This window comes from Gasterosteus aculeatus, chromosome 21, assembly GCF_964276395.1.
Source record: "Gasterosteus aculeatus chromosome 21, fGasAcu3.hap1.1, whole genome shotgun sequence".
NCBI classification, from domain to species: Eukaryota; Metazoa; Chordata; class Actinopteri; order Perciformes; family Gasterosteidae; genus Gasterosteus; species Gasterosteus aculeatus.
The window spans coordinates 3,093,860-3,114,380 of NC_135708.1; the positions used below are offsets into that span (position 1 = coordinate 3,093,860).

At 48.6% G+C, this 20,521-nt stretch overlaps 2 protein-coding genes and 1 pseudogene across 3 annotated transcripts in view; 1 reads left to right on the forward strand and 2 right to left on the reverse strand.

The window, feature by feature from the left end:
* The window catches only part of LOC144390238 (uncharacterized), a 93,686-nt gene extending 85,151 nt beyond the window's left edge, over positions 1-8,535 (forward strand). The window contains exons 10-11 of the mRNA XM_078096684.1: positions 7,110-7,156; positions 7,301-8,535. Of these exons, the coding sequence (XP_077952810.1) occupies positions 7,110-7,156; positions 7,301-7,899 (646 nt within the window). The 3' untranslated portion in view covers positions 7,900-8,535. The remainder of the gene's footprint in view (positions 1-7,109; positions 7,157-7,300) is intronic.
* The window catches only part of LOC120814248 (dual specificity calcium/calmodulin-dependent 3',5'-cyclic nucleotide phosphodiesterase 1A-like), a 609,273-nt pseudogene that overhangs the window by 285,806 nt on the left and 302,946 nt on the right, over positions 1-20,521 (reverse strand). The window lies entirely within an intron of this gene.
* Positions 552-5,424, reverse strand: LOC144390315 (uncharacterized). Its single transcript, XM_078096818.1, has 2 exons — positions 3,928-5,424; positions 552-708 (listed from the first exon to the last, which is right to left on the reverse strand). The coding sequence occupies exons 1-2, from the start codon at positions 5,068-5,070 to the stop codon at positions 706-708; spliced, it is 1,146 nt and encodes a 381-aa protein (XP_077952944.1). The 5' UTR covers positions 5,071-5,424; the 3' UTR covers positions 552-705.

Consider the following 20,521-nt stretch of genomic DNA (forward strand, 5'->3'; position numbering starts at 1 on the left):
TCACGTCATGGACCTTTACCTTGTTTTGGTCTCTGTGAGGACGGACACCATGTGAGCTGATGCTTCATGATTAGATGATGATGTGATGATGTAATCTCAGTGTTTCTTTCAGTTCACATCAGCAGAGAGGAAAGTCTCCTGAACCCAGATGTTTGTCCATGAAGAGTGATCAGTCTAAAGGTCGATATATTGACTTCAAAGATGGACGCCGTTCTAATGACCCAGAGTAAGTTCTTAAACAGATGAAGAACTGTTCTGATCCTCAGTCATGAATTACATAAATGTTTGCAGGACGTGTCTCCAAAGAGACACCCCACAGCAGGTGAAGCAGTTTTCTCAGCGGGTTGCTGATCACGGGGTTCACTGCCTACCACATTCACTGGTTTCATCTCCTCCAGTAGAGCCACCTGCTGCTCTTTTAATTGAATGAGGCCATGAAAGCCTGGATCCAGATAACTGGCTTTGTTAAGCAGCTTAAATGCATCCTTTTCCTCGTGTAGCCGTGATAGCGCTACCACCGGTGGGTTCTTGTAAAGACGCACAACACAGGATGAGGGTAACCAGACTTTTATTGTCCAAAAGGGAAGACAGTGAGCAGGAATGAGTTCGCACTATGCGCGTGGTCGGTTTCGCCTTGTCCGGCTCTGCTCAGCTCTTGTGCTCTGCTCGCAGGCTCCAGCTCTCTTCCCCCGACCTGGATCCTGCTCACTGTTTAAGTAGGAGAGAATCAGTGCAGATTATTTACACCTGGTTACTCCTCATCTACCAGCACCGTCCCCTGAACCACTCCCCCGCTCTCCCCCCTGCAGCTGAGCTAACCACGCCCCTCCACCACATACCCCCACCGCCCGACTTAGGCCGGGGAGCCATCCGGCCGAACCGACTCCCCCCCCCCTCCCTCCTGAGGGCGGGAAAGGAAGTCCGCCACGACCATCTGCGCCCCCGGCCTATGGATCACCTTGAAGTTAAAAGGCTGTAGAGCCAGATACCACCGAGTGATCCGGGCGTTGGCATCCTTCATGCGGTGGAGCCACTGCAGCGGGGCGTGGTCCGAACAGAGAGTGAACTGGCGTCCCAGGAGGTAGTACCGCAGGGAGTCGACCGCCCACCGGATGGCCAGGCACTCTTTTTCCACCGTACTGTACCTGGCCTCTCTTTCCGACAGCTTCCGGCTGATGTAGAGGACCGGGCGGTCCACCCCCTGCACCTGCTGGGACAAAACGGCCCCCAGCCCTCTGTTCGACGCATCAGTCTGCAAGACAAAAGGGAGAGAGAAGTCAGGTGTATGGAGCAATGGTTCCCCACAGAGGGCTCGTTTCACCCCCTCAACCGCCCACTGGCACCGCTCCGTCCACTGGACCGGATCTGAGGCACCTTTCCGGGTCAGGTCAGTTAAGGGGCTGGTCAGCTCCGCAAAGCCCGGGATGAACCTCCTGTAGTAACCTGCCAGCCCCAAAAACCGCCTCACCTCTTTTTTCGTCTTGGGCCGCGGGCAGGCTGCAATGGCTGCGGTCTTGTCCACCTGCGGGCGCACCCGCCCGCCGCCCAAGTGGTACCCCAGATACCGTACCTCCCTCCGTCCAACTGCACACTTCCCCGGGTTGGCGGTGAGCCCGGCCTGCCTCAGGGACTCCAGCACCGCGCCCACCCGCCGCACATGCTCCGCCCACGTGGTGCTGTGGATGATGACGTCATCCAGGTAGGCGGCCGCATACGCAGCGTGCGGACGCAGCACCCGGTCCATGAGGCGCTGGAAGGTGGCCGGGGCGCCGAACAGCCCGAAGGGAAGCGCGGTGAATTGGTACAATCCAAACGGAGTGGAGAACGCCGACTTTTGCCTGGACTCTGGTGACAAGGGAATCTGCCAGTAGCCCTTGGTCAAATCCAGTGTTGTAAAAAACTGCGCGGTGCCCAATCGGTCCAGGAGTTCGTCGACCCGGGGCATCGGGTAAGCGTCAAACCGTGAGACCGCATTCACCTTGCGATAATCCACACAGAACCTTATTGAGCCATCCTTCTTGGTGACAAGAACGATGGGGCTGCACCAGGCGCTGTTGGACTCTTCTATTACCCCCATCTCCAGCATAGCGGCCAATTCTCGCTGAACCATTTTCTTCTTGTGTTCAGGAAGCCTGTAGGGCCGCGTCCGCACCGTCACGCCCGGGGACGTCTCAATGTGATGCACTATGAGGTCCGTGCGACCTGGCCGGGAGGAGAACACATCATTAAATTGATCTTGCAACCGGGCTATGTCCGCTTGCTGGGCTGCAGAGAGACGGGCGTCGGACGGGAGCCGGGTGGGATCGGTGGACTTTGGGACTTCTGGGCCCAGCTCCTCGCTCTCTGCTACTGCAGACACCAGGGACACGGACTCCGTCTCTCTCCATGCTTTAAGGAGGTTGAGGTGGTAGACCTGCGTGGCTCCCCCTCTGTCAGATCGCACCACCTCGTAGTCGACGTCCCCTACCCGCCGTGTGACCACAAAGGGCCCTTGCCACTTGGCGAGTAGTTTTGAGCTGGAAGAAGGAAGTAATACAAGCACTTTCTCTCCCGGTGTGAATTGTCTCAGCTTGGCCCCTCTGTTGTACAGCCGCTGTTGACGTTCCTGGGCCTGGAGCAAATTCTCACGTGACAACTCACCCAGTGTGTGGAGTTTGGCTCGCAGGTCCAGGACGTACTGAATCTCGTTCTTACCGGGGCTCGGACCCTCTTCCCAGTGTTCCTTAAGCAGGTCGAGCACCCCCCGTGGTCTTCTGCCGAACAGCAGCTCGAAGGGAGAAAATCCCGTGGAGGCCTGGGGGACCTCCCGTACTGCAAACAACAGAGGGTCAAGCCATTTATCCCAATTACGTTCATCGTCGTGAATAAACTTACGAATCATGGATTTCAGTGTCTTGTTCAGCCGTTCCACCAGGCCGTCAGTCTGGGGATGGTATACACTGGTCCGAACGGACTTAACCCCCAACAATTCGTACAGTTCTCGTAGTGTGCGTGACATGAACGAGGTGCCCTGGTCAGTCAGAATCTCTTTCGGGATTCCGACTCGGGAGATGACCTGAAACAGCGCCTGCGCAACACTCTTGGCGGAGATGCTGCGCAACGGCTTGCGTAATCCACCAGCACCAACACAAAGCGATACCCCCGTGCACTCTGGTGAAATGGCCCGATGAGGTCCATACCTAAGCGTTCGAACGGCAGCTCCATTAACGGCAGCGGACGCAACGGCGCTTTCCGGATGGCCGGCTGGTTCACCAGCTGGCACTGTGGGCAGGATGCACACCAGCGGCGCACATCCGCCCAGATGCCTGGCCAGTAAAATCGGGCTACTATCCGATCCAGAGTTTTGTCGCTACCCAGGTGGCCCGCCATCGGGTTATAGTGAGCCGCCTGGAAAACTGTTTCCCGGCGGCTTTTTGGTACCAACAACTGCGTAATTTCCTGCCCTGTCTGAGTGTCGCGACTCACTCTGTATAGCCTGTCCCTAATCAGCGAAAAGTGCGGGTATGATAATACGGCGTCGGGGCGCACCACTTGACCATCAATTTGCATCACTTGGTCGAAGGCAAAGCGTAGAGTGTCATCACAAGACTGCTCCAGTGGAAAATCTTCCATGGAGCGTAGCTCTGGCGTCGGCGGCGTCCCCACAGGAGGCCCCGCCGATTCCCCCTCCCCGTCTGCAGCGTCGGACAACCTCGCGTCACCGCCGAGCGCCGCACACACCCCGCATGTCCCTACCGGTCGCGAACGCACCCCCGCGCACTGCCCCGCTAACCTATGAAACCCCGACCAGTCTGTCCCCAATATCAGAGGGTGCGTCAGGCGGGAGCTAACCGCGACCCTTACTTTATGCTTTTTACCCCCAAACCTAATCTCTATCGGCACCACTGGGTAGTCGTGAATATCCCCATGCACACACTTTATACTCACCCGGGATGCCTCCACCAATGCCCCGGGTCGAACCAGTCTCTGGTGGATCATAGACTGCGTGCAGCCAGAGTCCACCATCGCCTGATGTATACCCCCCTGGATCCTTACCGGAACGCTGTACGTCGCTCCCAGACTGGGGGAGGGTGCTGGAGGCCCGGCAACCCGCACCGTTTGGCCCACCTCCATTAGCGGGCACTCCCGCCGGTAGTGTCCGGGCTGCCCGCACCTCCAACACTCCTGCCCTGGCGGTTGAGGAGCCCTCTGTAGGTCAGGGAGGGTGCCGGCCAGGCCGGGTGGATCAGTACCCCGTCGAGGGGCTAGGGCGCGCGGGGACGGAGGGGGCCGAGTCGCAACAGGCCGCGGGGAACTCCGTCGTGGCGCGGGAACGGGCTGCGTCGATGCGGTCGGCCGACCGCCCTCCCCACGGCCCCCGGGGTGCACCGCCAGGTGGTCCTCGGCGAGGGTCACGGCGGCTTCCAGCGTCGCCGGCCGGTGGTAGCGGACCCAGGCCGCAGTCCGCGGCGGAAGACCCTCCAGGAACTGCTCCATCACCACCTTCTCCACCACCGCCGGCGCCCCTCCCGCGCCCTCCGGCTGCAGCCACTTGTTGGCCGCGTCTGTGAGTCGCTGGGCAAATGGGAACGGGCGGTCCCCCGGCCCCAGCCTCGCCTCTCGGAACCGCCTCCTATGGTCCTCGGGGGAGAGCCCCAGTCGATCCATGATGGCCTTCTTCACGCTGGCGTAGACGTGCCTGGGACCGGGTGGCAGGCCCAGGGCCGCAGTCTGCGCCTCCCCGGTTAGGAGCGGCAGGAGGCGGATCGCCCACTCGTCCGCCGGCCAGCCACACGCCCCCGCCATTGCCTCGAACATCTCCAGGTATGACTGTACGTCGTCCTCCGGGGTCATCTTGTGCACCACCACGCCCGCATACGCCGAGGGACCCGGCGTCGTTGGGGAAGCGACCGGTCGGGCCGCCAATTGCTCCAATACCTGGGTCTGCCGGTCTGTAGCAGCCTGCAGCGCCCCCAGGAAGTGCCGGTTGGCCTCGGCCTGCTCGCGCTGCATCGCGGCGATCTCCCCCAGCATCCGTCCAAGCGCAACCGCCGGCTGCATCAGGCCCTCTCCGAGGTCGTTCGCGTCCATCCTTAGCCAGGCGCCACTGTAGCCGTGATAGCGCTACCACCGGTGGGTTCTTGTAAAGACGCACGACACAGGATGAGGGTAACCAGACTTTTATTGTCCAAAAGGGAAGACAGTGAGCAGGAATGAGTTCGCACTATGCGCGTGGTCGGTTTCGCCTTGTCCGGCTCTGCTCAGCTCTTGTGCTCTGCTCGCAGGCTCCAGCTCTCTTCCCCCGACCTGGATCCTGCTCACTGTTTAAGTAGGAGAGAATCAGTGCAGATTATTTACACCTGGTTACTCCTCATCTACCAGCACCGTCCCCTGAACCACTCCCCCGCTCTCCCCACTGCAGCTGAGCTAACCACGCCCCTCCACCACACCTCGCTATACCGCTTCTCCACATCTGTGATGGTCTAGGTCTTCATCTGGTTCTGGTTCGCCTGCGTTGGCTTGTTCACAACATGTCTTAAAGGCAGTTGGACATTTGTCAGTTAAAAGTGCTTCTGTTGCCCCTTTAAAGGGTTGAAGGACCTCTTGTACCTGCAATGAATAAGCAAATATAATATGCGTTGATATTAGATTGACAGGTTTGCATTTATCCATGTGTTAATAATATTGACACACAGTAAATAAATGGGGGCCGTCCTTCTACCTATTGTTAGGACCGTTTGCATTTGTCCAGCCTGTGACGGTACATATTTCATACACTCTGCTCACCTTTTCCATTAGGGACCGTTGGCTTGTGCTCAGCTCCATTCTTGACAGTTCCTTCTTAAAGATGAGAGCAGACACAGCTGCTTGCTGCTCCGATGCGCCGCAGATCGTTTCATATGTGCTGTTCCATCGCGTTGGACAGTCGTTGATCAGCTTCTCCCTTTTCAATCCTAGAGGTTGTTGTTCCTGCTGGAGGAGGTATCTGTCGCCGGGACATTTGCTGCCACTTTCAGCCCACTAACGGGGATTTCAATGGCTCTGACCCCGAGCCCTTTACGCACAGCTAGGTCATTGTGTGCTCACACATGGTATATTTCCCCTGTGAAGACGTCACGTAATCATTGGCATCGTCCGTTGTGATGACAATCACTGAGCAGCATTACTCGTACTTACGTCTTTGGGGTCACAAACAGTTACTTCACACAAACACCGTCCTTCACGTCCATGGTCCTCTGGAAGGTTCCTGTGGGACAACGTCCACCCTCAGCAGCACTCCTCGTCCCTCACAGACCGACAGCACCACTGCAGAGGACTAGAAAAGGTCTCCCTGCTTCCCTCTGATGACGTCTTGGCGTTGGGTCGGTGAGAGGAGAGGAGCAGCAGCTCCGGTGTCGGTCCGGCTCGTGGTCGCTGGTAGCTCGCCAGATGTGGTGGATTCATTTCTTCCTATTTGAACTATTTAACTGTGACTTTATCTGACTGGTGATGAGGACCCACGCGTCCTCACAGGGACTCTCAGTAACACACAGAACACACTGCACATCTCATCCTTCACTTCAGACACTTATTGGAGCAACAGCACTCGAATAAACCCACTTCTTTCCTGAAAGACACCACCTGTCAACACCTGGATGTGTAGATGCTGGTCATCTGCCTCCAGTGTGCCTTTGTCCTTTAGTCCAAACCTTTGTGGTGCTGTAGTGATCTCAGGATACTTTCTCCTTTACTTCAGAGAGACAACAGTCATTGTTAAACCAACACAAGAGGTCCAACAATCAATACTTCTACACTGACCACGGATCAGCTGACTGTGGTGGAGATGAACCACAGAGAATAGTGGACTTCATCCATCAGGAGACACAGAGACTCCTGATGGACCATCATGTGGACGTGAACCTGCTGGATGTGGAAGCAGCTGCTTGATCTCATGTTACACAGAACTACTGTAGAAGATGATCACATGTCACATGTTGTGTTTAAGCAAAAGTGGACAAAGAAACCACTTGATGCAGGTTGAAACATTTGATTGACTGATGAGCTGTGGAAGAAGAAGAGGTGAAGGACAAAGCTGTGTGTGATGTAATGTCCATGTCTCCATGCTGCTCTGAACCCCCTCCTCCTTTCAGGGTGGAGCCTGATGGAGTCCGATGGTTGAGACCAGGTCTGAGGAAGTGTAAGTGTGCTTTGATTCATGAAGATTCAACCATCTTCACACTGTGACATCACTCATTCACCTCTGTGATCTCATCATCAACGTGTCAGTAGATGAACACATGATTAATAACTGCAGCTGTATTGTGTCTTGTTCTCTCATCAGATTCCTGTGAACTCACAATCGACACAAACACAGTAAACAAACAACTCAAAGTGTCTGACAACAACAGGAAGGTGACACGTGTGAAGGAGGATCAGTCACATCCTGATCATCCAGACAGATTTGACTTCTATCCTCAGCTGCTGTGTAGAACTGGTCTGACTGGTCGCTGTTACTGGGAGGTCGAGTGGAGAGGAAGAGTTAATGTATCAGTGAGTTACAGAGGAATCCAGAGGAAAGGAGACAGTTTAGACTGTTTGTTTGGACACAATGATCTGTCCTGGAGTCTGATCTGCTCTGATGGAGGTTACTATGTCTATCACAATAAGAGAGAAACACACATCACCTCCTCCTCCTCCACCTCCTCCTCCTCCTCCTCTGGTAGAGTAGCAGTGTATGTGGACTGTCCTGCTGGCTCTCTGTCCTTCTACAGAGTCTCCTCTGACACACTGATCCACCTCCACACCTTCAGCACCACATTCACTGAACCTCTTCATCCTGGGTTCGGGTTCTGGTCTCCTGGTTGCTCAGTGTCTCTGTGTCCTCTTCAGGAGGGAGAGTCTCCTCCTGGTGGAGAACCTTCCTCTCTGCTCACCACATAGTTCAGTCTGTACAGCTGATGGTGGTTCATGTGGGTGTAGATGCAGGTGGAGCAGGTGAGGGGTACCTGAGCTGGTCTGGACTCTGGGGGGTCCACAGCTCTCTGGGACTCAGATGGAAGTGTGAAAGAGCTCAGCTTAATGCTGCTGTGCTCCTTCAATCAATAGATGATCATTTAGATATTGGCTCCTAATTAGGCGTTAATCTTCATCTTTATGTGTTCAAGAAGACATTTTATAAGACGCTCTTTCATCTGTCCCCCCATATGAGACAAATGTGTCCTTATGTGTGTGTGCATCATCAGCAATAATAAAAACAAGGAAAATATGAATGTGTAATTCTTTTTGAGCCCATTTCAACTTCAAATCTTTCTAAATCTGTTGAGTGAAATCAAATCTAATTTCACATAATCAGGTTTGTTTTGAACAAGAAGCTTTTTAATGGTTCAGCAAACCTCTCAAGGAAATATTGAATATGCGTTACTTGTGTTTTTATTCCCTATAATGTCATTTACAACATTTACTCCATGTGTTACTTTAACAGAAATAGAATTGTTTGGCTCTAATGTTAATAAATGACTTTTATTGGAAACAACTGTACATGTTTAAACAGGCCATCAAATAAAGATGCTTTCAACACGCTGTATTATTTCTTTTGACATGAAATACTCTGATCCTTTTTAAAGATGCTGTACTATTGACTTTTGTACTATTTCCTCCATAATATCTGTATTTATTCTACAGCCCTGTTGCTGTGTCAATAGCACAGAGGAAACATTGGTGGTGCAGCATGTTGAAGAAGGAAGTGAGTAAATAAAGAAATGAGTAATGAATAAGTTGCTTTATTAACCTTATTAACCTTCACGCAGAGCCGTCTCACAACAACACAAACTACTGAGCTCGCTACTTCAGGTGCAACTTGAAGCTTTCATTCTGCACCAAATATCACACTTAAGTCACCAACAAAAACACACAAAGCACGAGCACACATTTGATAACAGGGTGGAGTTTATCTCCTCACAAAGTGGAGTATTGAAAGTGTTGAATGGGATTTCCCGCCAAAATAAAAGACAAACAGCAGCCGCATTGCCACTAAATGCAATAAAACACGCGTTGTGCAGCGTGGACAGAAAGAGGAACGGCTTTAACTTTCCATCTCTTAATAACATGGTTATTGTAGCTGAAAGAAATGATTACAATAAAGTACATCCTCATTCTGCTCTAAAGCAGGTGTGTCAAACTCATCGTAGGTCACTTTGATCTCCAGCCATGTCCAGGGCTGATATGAAGGTCCAAGGTGATTCTATGTGGACGTTTCTCCAGGTTTCATGGCTCGGCTTGACCTCCTCACGCACAAACGCATGAGGACCGTCACCGACTACTTCCTGGCTCCCTGATGGGAAGCTTCCGGATGCTGGTTTGCAACGTTCTTGAAGAGTTAAAGGTAACTGACCTTTAAAGGCCGACTAACCTGTGAGATCCATCTCTCATGGATATGTAGGTTTGTGCATCCTGCTGCTCCTTCACTGCACTATATTCTGTAGTGATGCTTTTACACTGATTATCCAACTTGATGTAATGCCTTTGGTACATCTGCTCATCCAGATGTGCAATGGCAGGGAAAGGCCAATCTATGGATGTAAACCAAAGTCGGTGTCTGGTGAGGCTGTGGTACAGAACTTCAGCCTGTGCATCACGGCTCAGCTAACCGGCTCTCTGCTGTTTCCTGTCAATAAGCATCCAAACTGAAAGAACTCATTCCCCATGTGGGCCTGAGTTCCACAGTGAGTCCGTGCATCTGAAGATCAGTCAATCAGCAAGTGTGACATGTGGGGAACAAAGAAGTTAGTGACAATACTACAGGCAGCCTGAATGTAGAACTTCTGGATGATCCTCCTTCCTCCAGCACATGAAGCAGCTGCAGAGTTACAAACATGAGTGTGAAAGGAAGGCCACACGTGTGCCTGTTTGCTGTGAAGGAGAGATGTTCAGGCCAGGAGATAACGTACAATATGGGGATTCTTGTTGGCCGTGGCGCTCAATGGGGCCTTTATGTTCCCTTTTATTCCCCATATGTGGGTTTTTACAAGTTAACCGGCCCTTAAAGTCCCAGTAAAAGTGAAGAAGAGAGATTTGACCTTCTGTATTTAGCTGCTCCAACAGCAGAAGATGCTTTGGGTGCATTTTGTGTCAATCATGTGAGTTAGAAAGTATTCTTCTTTCACACAGCGAGACTCTACATGTGGCTCATTGGGAGAATACAGCAGTACACGACTGTCTCACATTCACTTTATACTTCTCCACACTGGAGGACAAACACAAGCTGATGGCGTGTTTCTACCCGTCAGAGGACACTTCTGTCTTTTCAGGGTGTCTCAGAAAAAGTCAAAAATCTCAAAGCTTCTCCTGGCAATGGAGAAAGGATCTCTTGGAAGAAGGAAAATCTCTTGAGGAGATTGAGATTGAAGGCATCTACCAGATTTATGAACTTTATTGGTTATTTTAAAAATGGTTACAAAGAGAATTACAGGAAGATAAATTCAACAACCAAGCAGTGTGACGGGGTGAGTGTGCTCATCAAACATGCTTTTCTTTAGATGAAGTGGAACCAGACGTCCAAGAATTGGAGACGAATTGGAGATGATAAAGATCGAGATGATGACGATGACGACGATTGAAATGGTGAAACGTCTCATCCTGTCCCTGGATTAAGAGCTATGTAATGAACATGTGGTCTTCTAGTGTCCATTAGTTCAACATGTGAGATTGGACTCTGGAGCATACATACCAGACCATACTGGAGAAGATGGTGCTTCTCTGTCAAGCCATCGTTGGTAACATCAGAATAATGAAGTGAATTCTTATTCAGCTCCACCATGAGATGTTTTGTTGAGGGACACATGAGTGAAGGGCGACAGGGAGAAAGAGTTTAACTGATCTTCATTCTTCTTACAGTCCCTGAGACAGAAGGGACATGTGGTGGGACATGTCGTCTTCTGTTGACACTCATTGGCTGAGAGTTTGGAAGCCAAACAGAATTGAACATATATATATATATACATATATGTTGTGTTGTGACTAGAATGTGACCTGTAGCCTTTAAAGGCTTCCTAATAAAGATGAGACACAGTTGTCATGAAGCCTCAGACCAACATGTACAGCTAATGTCCACTAGATGGCACCGTTTCATTTGCAAGCTGCAGTGTTGCGTGTTGACAAGCCGAGTGGTCCCGTGCACCTAAACACACGTTCAGTGAGCTCGGTGCTGTATTTTCTCACGCAGGTACTTTGGGACACCTTGCAGAGTGGTTTATGAATCCCTGCTGTCACTGACTAACATGTGGAGAACCATGGCTGGCTGCACCATGGGAGGACACAGGTGTCTGTACCAGGTGTGTGTGGATGACAACGATAGTCCCAATTATTGGTCCCCACCAAAACAACCAAACACTGTCACATGACACAAACCATCTGTGAGAACAAGGCTGTTGCCTGGCAACGCTAATGACTGAATGTCCACAAACTCTTCTTGTGGTGCCGTCACAAGGTCCACATTCATGGTTCATATATTCAGGGTCACTACAGACTGAACTCCCAAGGCTTTCATGCTACTTTGATGGATTTCTAGGGGAGAACATATAGTAGCTAGTAAGAGAAGAGGAGAGCAGGCCAAGGACGGGCTTTATAAATACTAATGTGCCCCAAGTATCCAGAGACTAATGAAGACCACTAAATGGTCCCCAACCATTTGTCAACTTGTGTTATTAAGTTGGTAAGACGAGTGTGTTACAGCCACAGAGGCTGACAAACACCAACCGATGAACTGCAGAGGATTTGATTACAATAAATAACGTGTAGAAGGTAGAAATTGAAGCGCTTCTCTTAAATAGTTTGAACAGGTCACTTTGTTTAAATAATGTGATTAAGGTGGTTGACCGTCAGCGACCTTGTGAAAACATGTGAGACCGTTGCTGTCTGTCTGTGACACACACAAGTATTTCAGCTCCAAGTGTATTTAGTTCATGTCTTTTCAGTCTTTTATATGAAAGTGTAAGTGAGTGAAATGACTTTTAGTTAACTAGTACGTGTTCTCTGTGCAGCTGCAGTCTGCTTGTGTCCACTTCATAGCAGCCAAACACACCACTCCCTTCACACGCTACGTGGAGCACATCAACTACCGGCTGGCCTCCTGTCACTTCTTCTCCTGCTGTCACCTTTCCGTAGCTTTTCACTCCCAACTAAAGTGCTGACTCAGGTAATGATGCATGGCTGACGGGGAGATCACAGCGTTTTTACTGCAGACACACCGAGCCAGACCAGGAAGCCAAGTCACATCGAGTGGTTTTGTCATTTGTGAAGAGTAAGAAACGGGAACATCAGCCAAAGAGACCAAAGACCTGCAATGTCTTTGTGAAAGGGAGTAAGGAAGAGGATCTTCTCCTGCAGCCAGCCGAGTGGCTGCAGGAGAAGCACAGTGTCTCTTTCTCTTTCATTTAACACAGAGCTGTAACTGTCTGCAGGCCGTGTCCATCTCTGAGACCTGGTATGCCGTTAAAGACCACGGCACCAACTACTGCAACATCTACCAGCTCATCCAAGGTACTACAGAGTTATTAGTATTATGCTCAGAGGAAATCACATCACATTCATACATGGACTGATGGAGGTTGTTTAGGAGAAACACCTCATGTCCCATTTTACAAAAGAAACATTAAACAATAATGTTAATAATAAATCAATGTGAATGAATGAGAGTGGTGATTAGCAGCATTAACCACACAGTCTGATGATCCTCATACCGCCGTCCTTTGTTGAACAGGAAGTGGTCTAACCCAAGCCAGAGGTCACAGAGAGGTCACCAGTGACTTCCTGTGTCCCCAACGCTCCTCTGCTAACTGATATTCAGCTTATACATCAACATGCTGCTTGTTACTGTTGTATTTGGGAGTTTGTTCTGTTTCCATTGAGGAATAAATACCTAATGAATATACTGTATAACTGTACCCAGTATGCTCATTTCATGTATTTGTACACACTGATCATACATCATTCAGTAAGGACTCCCATGCACCTATTCCTCCCATGACATGAGATCTGCTGATGAGAGGATGAGAGGCATTTATAATGGGCCCTTATACCTTCAATTGACTCAGACAGAACAAATAGTAATTAACCAGTTGTGGGTTTGCAGCAGGTTCTGGTAACACAACGTAGTGTTTGACCTCATAGAAGACGAGACATTTTTTAGAGACTAAATAGAAACACGTTCAGGTTCTCCTGAAGTAAAATGCATCCCTTTGGATTCCTGTTGTTAAGCTCTAAACCTCTAGCAGCTTGTAGCATATTATAATACGGGTAGATGAAATGCAGCGCTCTGATTGGTTGAGAGTGAGTCACGGTGCATTATTGAGCCATAATGTACAGTTGCTGGTCACATTGACCCGAGCGTTCCGTATCACTGCACACAAAGTAACAGGTCAGATTTTGTGCCGTTCGTTGACATTTCAGTGTTCAGCTCAGTGGCGATCGCCGAGAAGAGACCAGAAATCCCACAAATGATCAGTTTGGGTCAACGCGAGCTTCCACAACCGGACAATGAAGGTGGACGTCATGAGCCATGTGAATGAAGGAGACGCTGCAGCACCCGATGCTGTTTACCTGCACGTACGGGGACTATTTTGTCTCTAGACTCCTGAAATGAGACACACAACGTTTGTTGGCTACAACTGTTTAGTGCTGAAAGCAGCTATTTACTTACTGTTCATAATGTGGCTGGTAACCGTATTATAAAAGCAGCACTTTATCTTCAATAATGTAAGAGTTGGGGGGCGTTGTTAGGCCCGACGCGCAGCGGAGAACTGCTCCATCATTGGAGGATGAAGTACAGCCTATAAGGCGATGGGTTAGTTTAAACATAAAGGAATAAAAGTTACATTTCAACTTTAAGATAAAGTACACCAGCCAACAGAAAGTGACGAGTGAGGTGAGAAATAAAGTGAGCGGTGGAACGTCAGAGTCAGTCCGTGTTGATGAAGGCGGCGTTCTCCATGTTGTGTCACATGGAGCGTCGTTGGCCAGCGACGTGCAAACCGTTCTCCACGCAGACGACTCGTACCATGTAGATCTGTTCATGTGCTGCAAAGTGACGATGACTCTATAACGGACCATGAACTGGACATCGTGGTCTCCGTGGCAGGAAATGGAAGCGGAGGCGGTGGGGCCCGTTTAAAACTAGGAAACATCCCCTATGATCAGATATTGTCTTCTGTACGCAGCAAACAACAGGAATAACAATCTGTGTTTAGCACGTTTCATCCGCCCAGACAAGGACACTCCTTCTAAATGAACATATGCCGATGTAGCGGCTTTTGAAAGGTATCTGGGGCTGAAGGTCATCATCTTCCACCATGTGACAGGTCGTAAACGCCTGCAGGGTTTCAGAACACACGACACACCCCACCTGCAGACAGTGTGGCTCCATCTATACAATGAGCACCAGCACAGGATTGGAAATAAGACAGGATGGTTTGGGCTACATGTGTATGTCAGTATTGGTACCAGACATATGAGACATATGACATATGTCATTCCATGAACAAGAACATGGTCTATCACAGTTGCCCGAATATGATCTGAAATTACTATTCTTTGTCTTGCTCTTCGTCGTCCTTGTACTCCTCCTCTTTGCCCACCACCTCTTACACAAACTCTTCCTCTTCCTCCTCTGCCTAGAGGCTGCACCACATCTCCTGTCACCTGAAGAACCTCAGAGACAAAGGCAGGGACAGAGTCGGGTGATGGACAGATCCTCAGTGCAAACTGAAAGGGGCAGACGTGCCCTCATGTCAATGAGACAGTTAAATGTCTCATTAGTCTGGTTTTTATCCTGATGGCAGCAGTGCAATCAACTGTCCTGTAATTGAGCATCTTCTCCTAGAACTTCTGCTGTGTCCAACTATTCATTTAATTGATGGAAAGTTTAGATTTCCACCCTGATTCTACAGCATATGACTGTCGCAATGAGCATTATATTTAACTGTTTGCATAAAATGACTGGAGAGGTTTTTATTTCTCTTCCAGATGCACAACCTGATGGGGACAGAAGAGGCTTTGACTGTAGCCTCAGTAATCCAGCAGATGACGGTGAAGCTCACACACATCTGCTTTTGGAAGATGGGCAAGCATTCAGACTCACTGTGAAATGGTCTCATTTGTGTCTGAACATCATGCATAACCACACTGTGTGTTACCCACGTGTCACTGCGTGCACACACACCATCACGTTCCAAGTACACACACATTACGAATATTTTAAACACTCCTGCAAACTGACATTACGTATGCTGCAGGACTCGATAGGAGTGTGATAAATAAGTGAAATAGTTGTTGGCAAGAGCATCGTTCTGTGATGTAATGTGTTTAACTTGTGCTCATTCTTTGTTTGTCTATTCTTTAGTAAAACAATGTTCCAGCACCTCATTATAACGTCAATAAACACACAAATATCTATTCACTGTGCTTTAATGTGATTATTTAAGAGTCCGCACGTGTTGAAGAATCAACACATGAGATGTGCATCAAGTATGTCAATTGGAAACGTCATCCAAACAATGAAGCCAGTTGAAGGACATGCATGTAGATGTCCCGTCCAGAAGAAGAGGACTCCACGGCACTGCAGCAGGACCTTCATGGCCTTCTGCTACAGTGACCCAGGCTGTGAGTCAGCAGTCAGGTTCCTCATGGTGTTCTGCCTGCAGGATCTGCGATGGACCAAACACATCCATTATGACTATAGCAACATGTTAATATGTCTTCATTCAGGTCGGAGTGATATGGCAAATGATGAACATGCTGTGGCATCAAACACGCCACCAGGAGTGTTGTTAAAAGGCCTTCAGCAATGCAAGCAAGTGGCACTAGTGGTCACGATGGAGGCTGCCTGCAGGAAGTGACCAGCAGTCATGATGGAGACGACTCGTTACATGTAACACGTATGGCTGTTCCTCCTGAGGACTATTCACATGATGAGGAATCAAACCAGGCTCTAGTTGGCAGTATGGAGAGTCAAACTATTGAGGATGATGTGATCAGATAGTTGATATGAACTATTTCATCTTTAGATTATTCTGTCATATCTGATCATTGACTTTTGATGTGGTCTTTATAGTGCAGAAAAGGTCCCAGTTCAAGAGGTACTGCTGGAACTCTCCAGCAAAATGAGCAGAAAACCAGTTGAATATGAATGTCTGCGGTGTGGGAGGGAGCCGTGTGAGGATTCCAAAGGGTTCCAATGACCCCAACGTGATGCTGTGTAAAATGACATGGGGAGAAATGAGGAAGGGATTGATTCAGGACGGCCAAGGAGGGAATTCTTGAGGCTGATGATGGAGACCATGGCCAGGTCACCCATGTTAGAGGGAGAAGAAAACAGCAAGAACTCTTGACAGTGCTGGTAATGACCATTTTCATTTATGGGAACAGCTTTTAGCTTTTGAACTGATTTAGGATTTATTTAATGGCCCAATGTGTCGTGACTGTACATATGAGCCAGCACACAGAGACACCACACAGGACACAGAATATCAGGTCAAGTCATGTAATAAGAGTTAATCCTCAGAGGGAGACGAACAGTTGAGGCTGAGCTTGGAGGTTCTGGGAAGGGGCTGAAGCCTGAGGGAATCAGGCAGTGGCAGATCCGACGGAGTTCCACAGTGGAACCCAGGTGAAGCAGGTGGGGGCGTGTGAGTGGCGTGAGGCAGGTAAGAAGCAGGTAAACAGCAGCGATGTGACGAAGCTGGTGTCCAGTAATCCAGGAAGCTTTCTATGAAGCGCGTGTCGAGGCTCGTGGTGATGACGTATGACGTATAACCCCTAACGCAGGCGTGTCAAACTCACATACCCAGTGGGCCAAAATGTGGAATGAAACCAACAAACCTTTTAATATGAACCCAAACAAGTTTTACTTTAACATTGAATCAACCATTCAGAAAACGTTATTATTGCTCAGTTTGCGACACACGGATCTAATCTGAAGCCAGATACCTGGCACCTGTTCTTGGATGATAGTTCATCGATGTCTGGGCTCAGGCTCTGAGCTGAGGAAACCCTCACCAAGGTGCTCATCAGCCAGACGTCTCCTGTGAGATGTTTCTATCTTCATCCAGGAGAAACGTGGCTCACATAGATCAGAGCTGCCGAACATGGAGAGCGATTGAGCAGCTCGGATGCGGAGCTGAGGCGTCGTGTCGGGGATGAACTGTGCAAATTGTGCCAACAGCGTCATACTTTGACTCCAGCGTGTCGTTAGCAAACTGTGCGCACACGGCGGCAGAGATCTGCGTTTTTATGGTTTGGCAGCAGGGAAACTGGCCACGGTTTCCTTGCAGCATCTGATTCTCCCTCAGACACAGTTTAGTCTTAGAAGCTCTCACTGCTGCGTGCACGTCTGTGACCATGCAGCTGCAGGTTCAGAGCATCGAGATGCTTGAGATGTCCCTCAGAAACGTTTGCTCCCGGAGCTCTGCTGTGTCCTTCCCTTTGCTTTGCAGAAACTGACACGCAGCTCCATCTGTTCAGTACTTTTAACTACTTAACCATCTCACCTGTGTGTGATGCGGCACGTCTGCGTATTCAGAACCACACTCGCCCAGAAAAGACTTAAACCGGCGGTGATTCAGAGCTTTGGCTCTTATGAAGGTAACTTGTGTTACTGTGGTCATAACGTGTTCCATCTTTAGGGCTTCACCACACAGGGATTCTTCATGTATGATGCAGTGATGAACAGATTTCTCTTCCTGCCCACCATGTGGTGACGTTGGGAACCTTCCTGTCTGGGAACATTTTGAGCTGATCCTCATAATAAGGTGTGCACACAGTAACGTGTTTTTAATAACTAGCGTAAATAAATCTGATGTATCGCTTGTTCTAATGTCTTCTTATTTCTGGTGTTTTAAAAGGTGAAGTGTCTGTTGTGTTAAAGGAGCTTGGATACAACAGCTCATCTATGCTGAGGCATCATAGAGGCCTGCATGAGAACAAGGAGACCAACCAAGGTGGACCAAACCTTGGACGTTTGGAGAAGCTAAGAACATAAGAACTGTATCCTCACTTGTATGAACTTGCTGTGACTTTGTTCCCCAGCTTCATCTGCTCCCTGTGAAAGTCTCTAAAGGTGAAACACTCTCAGGAAAAGAAACCGCCTGAAGCCCTGTGGACAGGTTGCTAGTTTTAAATGGAAATGAATGAAATGTTCTGCGTGTTACATGTTGTCACTAGTAACATAAGCACAGTCACAAACAAGTAGATTAAGTAGAGTCACAAACCTTTATCTTTATCAATATCACATTTCCTTTTATCCTGTTTGAAGCTCTAAGAGAGGACGGTACGACACAGCTGGCAGAGCCATTGCTGTAAGCTTGGTACATGGCGCTCCGCCAACAAACCTCCTCTCACCAACAGGATTTTCTCTTCTGGTTGATGCTTCAGCAAAACCAGAGCTACAAGACAAAGAGTCACAAGGTCAGTTGGTAGTTTAAATGTTATCCTGCATTAGAATTAGGTTACATTACAATATTCTCTTGGCGTTTTGAGAGGGAGAACCAATCCAGCCCAGTCTGCTCATTGCTGAATGCTCACTTCCTATAGTTTGAATTCCTCCACTATTGCTGTAGACGGTAAAGTGTATTTCCCTCGTTGTTTTTCCTTATACTCCGTGTGATGCTCGGTATCTGACAGTTAAACCCTTGAGGACCTCGAGATGTCAAAGGCACCTCTGCTTGACTTGACTTTCATTGCCTCTCACCTCAAAGAATAAAGTTTGGATGAGGAGGATCAGGTGAACATGCATTGTGGTTGAAGTACTACTTCAAATCCAGTAAAAGCACATGCACTTCCTGGTGTGGACTTCCTGTTTCCTGCAGTTGAAAGGAAGTCCTTCCTTTTTAATTGTAATGTTCGTATTCTCCACTGAACCGTTATATTCCACATTATCATGCGAGAGCATTGCAGTTGTGTGTATGAGCACATTACACATGTGTGAAACTTGAAATACATGTTGTTCGTGCCATCCGGCCTTTAAGCGGCCTTCACCCATTATTACTCTGCATTTATAGTTCAAGTGTCATTTCATTCTAGCGTAAACGTGCATGTTTATATTTAATACTCAACAGTAGAGTCGCGTTGCAGCAGACCAAAGTCTGCAGACTGAGTTGTGTGAGTCACCTTAGCTACAGCTGTGCTGTGTGTAGGTGAAGCGAACCCGGACATTGTCTCCAAGTACTTTGTGTAACTGGTCTTCAATGAGACCAACAAGCCCATTTCTGTTTAATCACATTTTACAGATGTTTTCAAGCACTAACTTAATTCTCATCCTCCTGCCTATAGAGCAGGGGTGGGCAATTATTTTTCCCAGGGGGCCAAATGGGAAACTGAAAATAATTTGGAGGGCCGGGCCAACATGCCAAACTCTTTTTGTAATGTATAATTATGCAATATACACTTTATTTCTATATTAAAAGCAGTAAATGGCATTGTTTTGACCGCTGGTAAGAGTGTATGTTATTATTTAGCAATTAAAAAGTGAGGTTAGCTTTCAAAAATATAATTTAGTCAAATATAATTTTCAAAATGATGAACAAAATATGAAACATTTGACTAATTTTCAGTCACGTTAATAACAAAGGGCATTTTGAGTTTCATATACTATTGAAACAAGGAAAATCCTTGTTTCAATAGTCATCACATCATCTTTGTAGTCATCACATCATCTTTGTAGCCAAAACAAACAAGACATGTCACTGAACTGTGTAACGCACACGATCGGCAGCTTCCCCAGGCAGGAAAAACTGGTCACATGACGCTCAAGCTTTCTGATTGGCTCAAAAAACACCTGCCAGATTCCTGAGGCGGTTTCATCTGTCACACCTGAAGCAGGAGGTGAAGCGGCTCGGGGACTTTCCTCACTGCAGAAACAGCAGATTAAATCCATAATTCCCGTGAGAAGCGGCAGAGGTAAGACGTGTGTGTGTGTGTGTGTGTGTGTGTGTGTGTGTGTGTGTGTGTCTCTGCTGGCTCGCTGTGTGTTTCACAGTAACTCTGCAGGCTTTGTCTCACTCAATGATTCATAATCCACCGATTTGCTGCTGTTCTTTGGCTCCAACGTCCGCGAGCTTCAAGCACCGACAAAATGTCCCACTCGGTCCAAAGGTTGTGGACAAACCTGCACGTCATATGTGACTCTTCCCCACCAGCTAAAGGTGTGTTTGGAGTATTTTAATGTGGATTCCAGCTTATTGTAGTCAGGACTCTGCCGAATAAAAAAAAGATAATGCGTTGATGTATTTTATCATGATATATACCCTAAATAATGGTTTCCGGTACTGGTTCTGGTCCGGTTTTACGTCCACATGTCGAGCCCACCATCACGTGTTTTGGTTTGTGAGATTAAACGTTCTTCTCTTTCCTCACATCTGTTTAAAAGGGTCGTGTTTATCAAAGTTGAAATGTGAATATGGTGGATAGAAAGTGTGGATTCATAGTTCTCACAGTGCCGACGTTTCCTGAAAGCAACACAGTTGAGGACACGCCCCTCAATTGATGCCACGCCCTCTAAGCAGATCAGGGCCAG

Bases quoted from the DNA above. Each gene is read 5' to 3' on its own strand.
- LOC144390315 (XM_078096818.1), bottom strand. From the start codon at position 5,070: ATGGACGCGAACGACCTCGGAGAGGGCCTGATGCAGCCGGCGGTTGCG.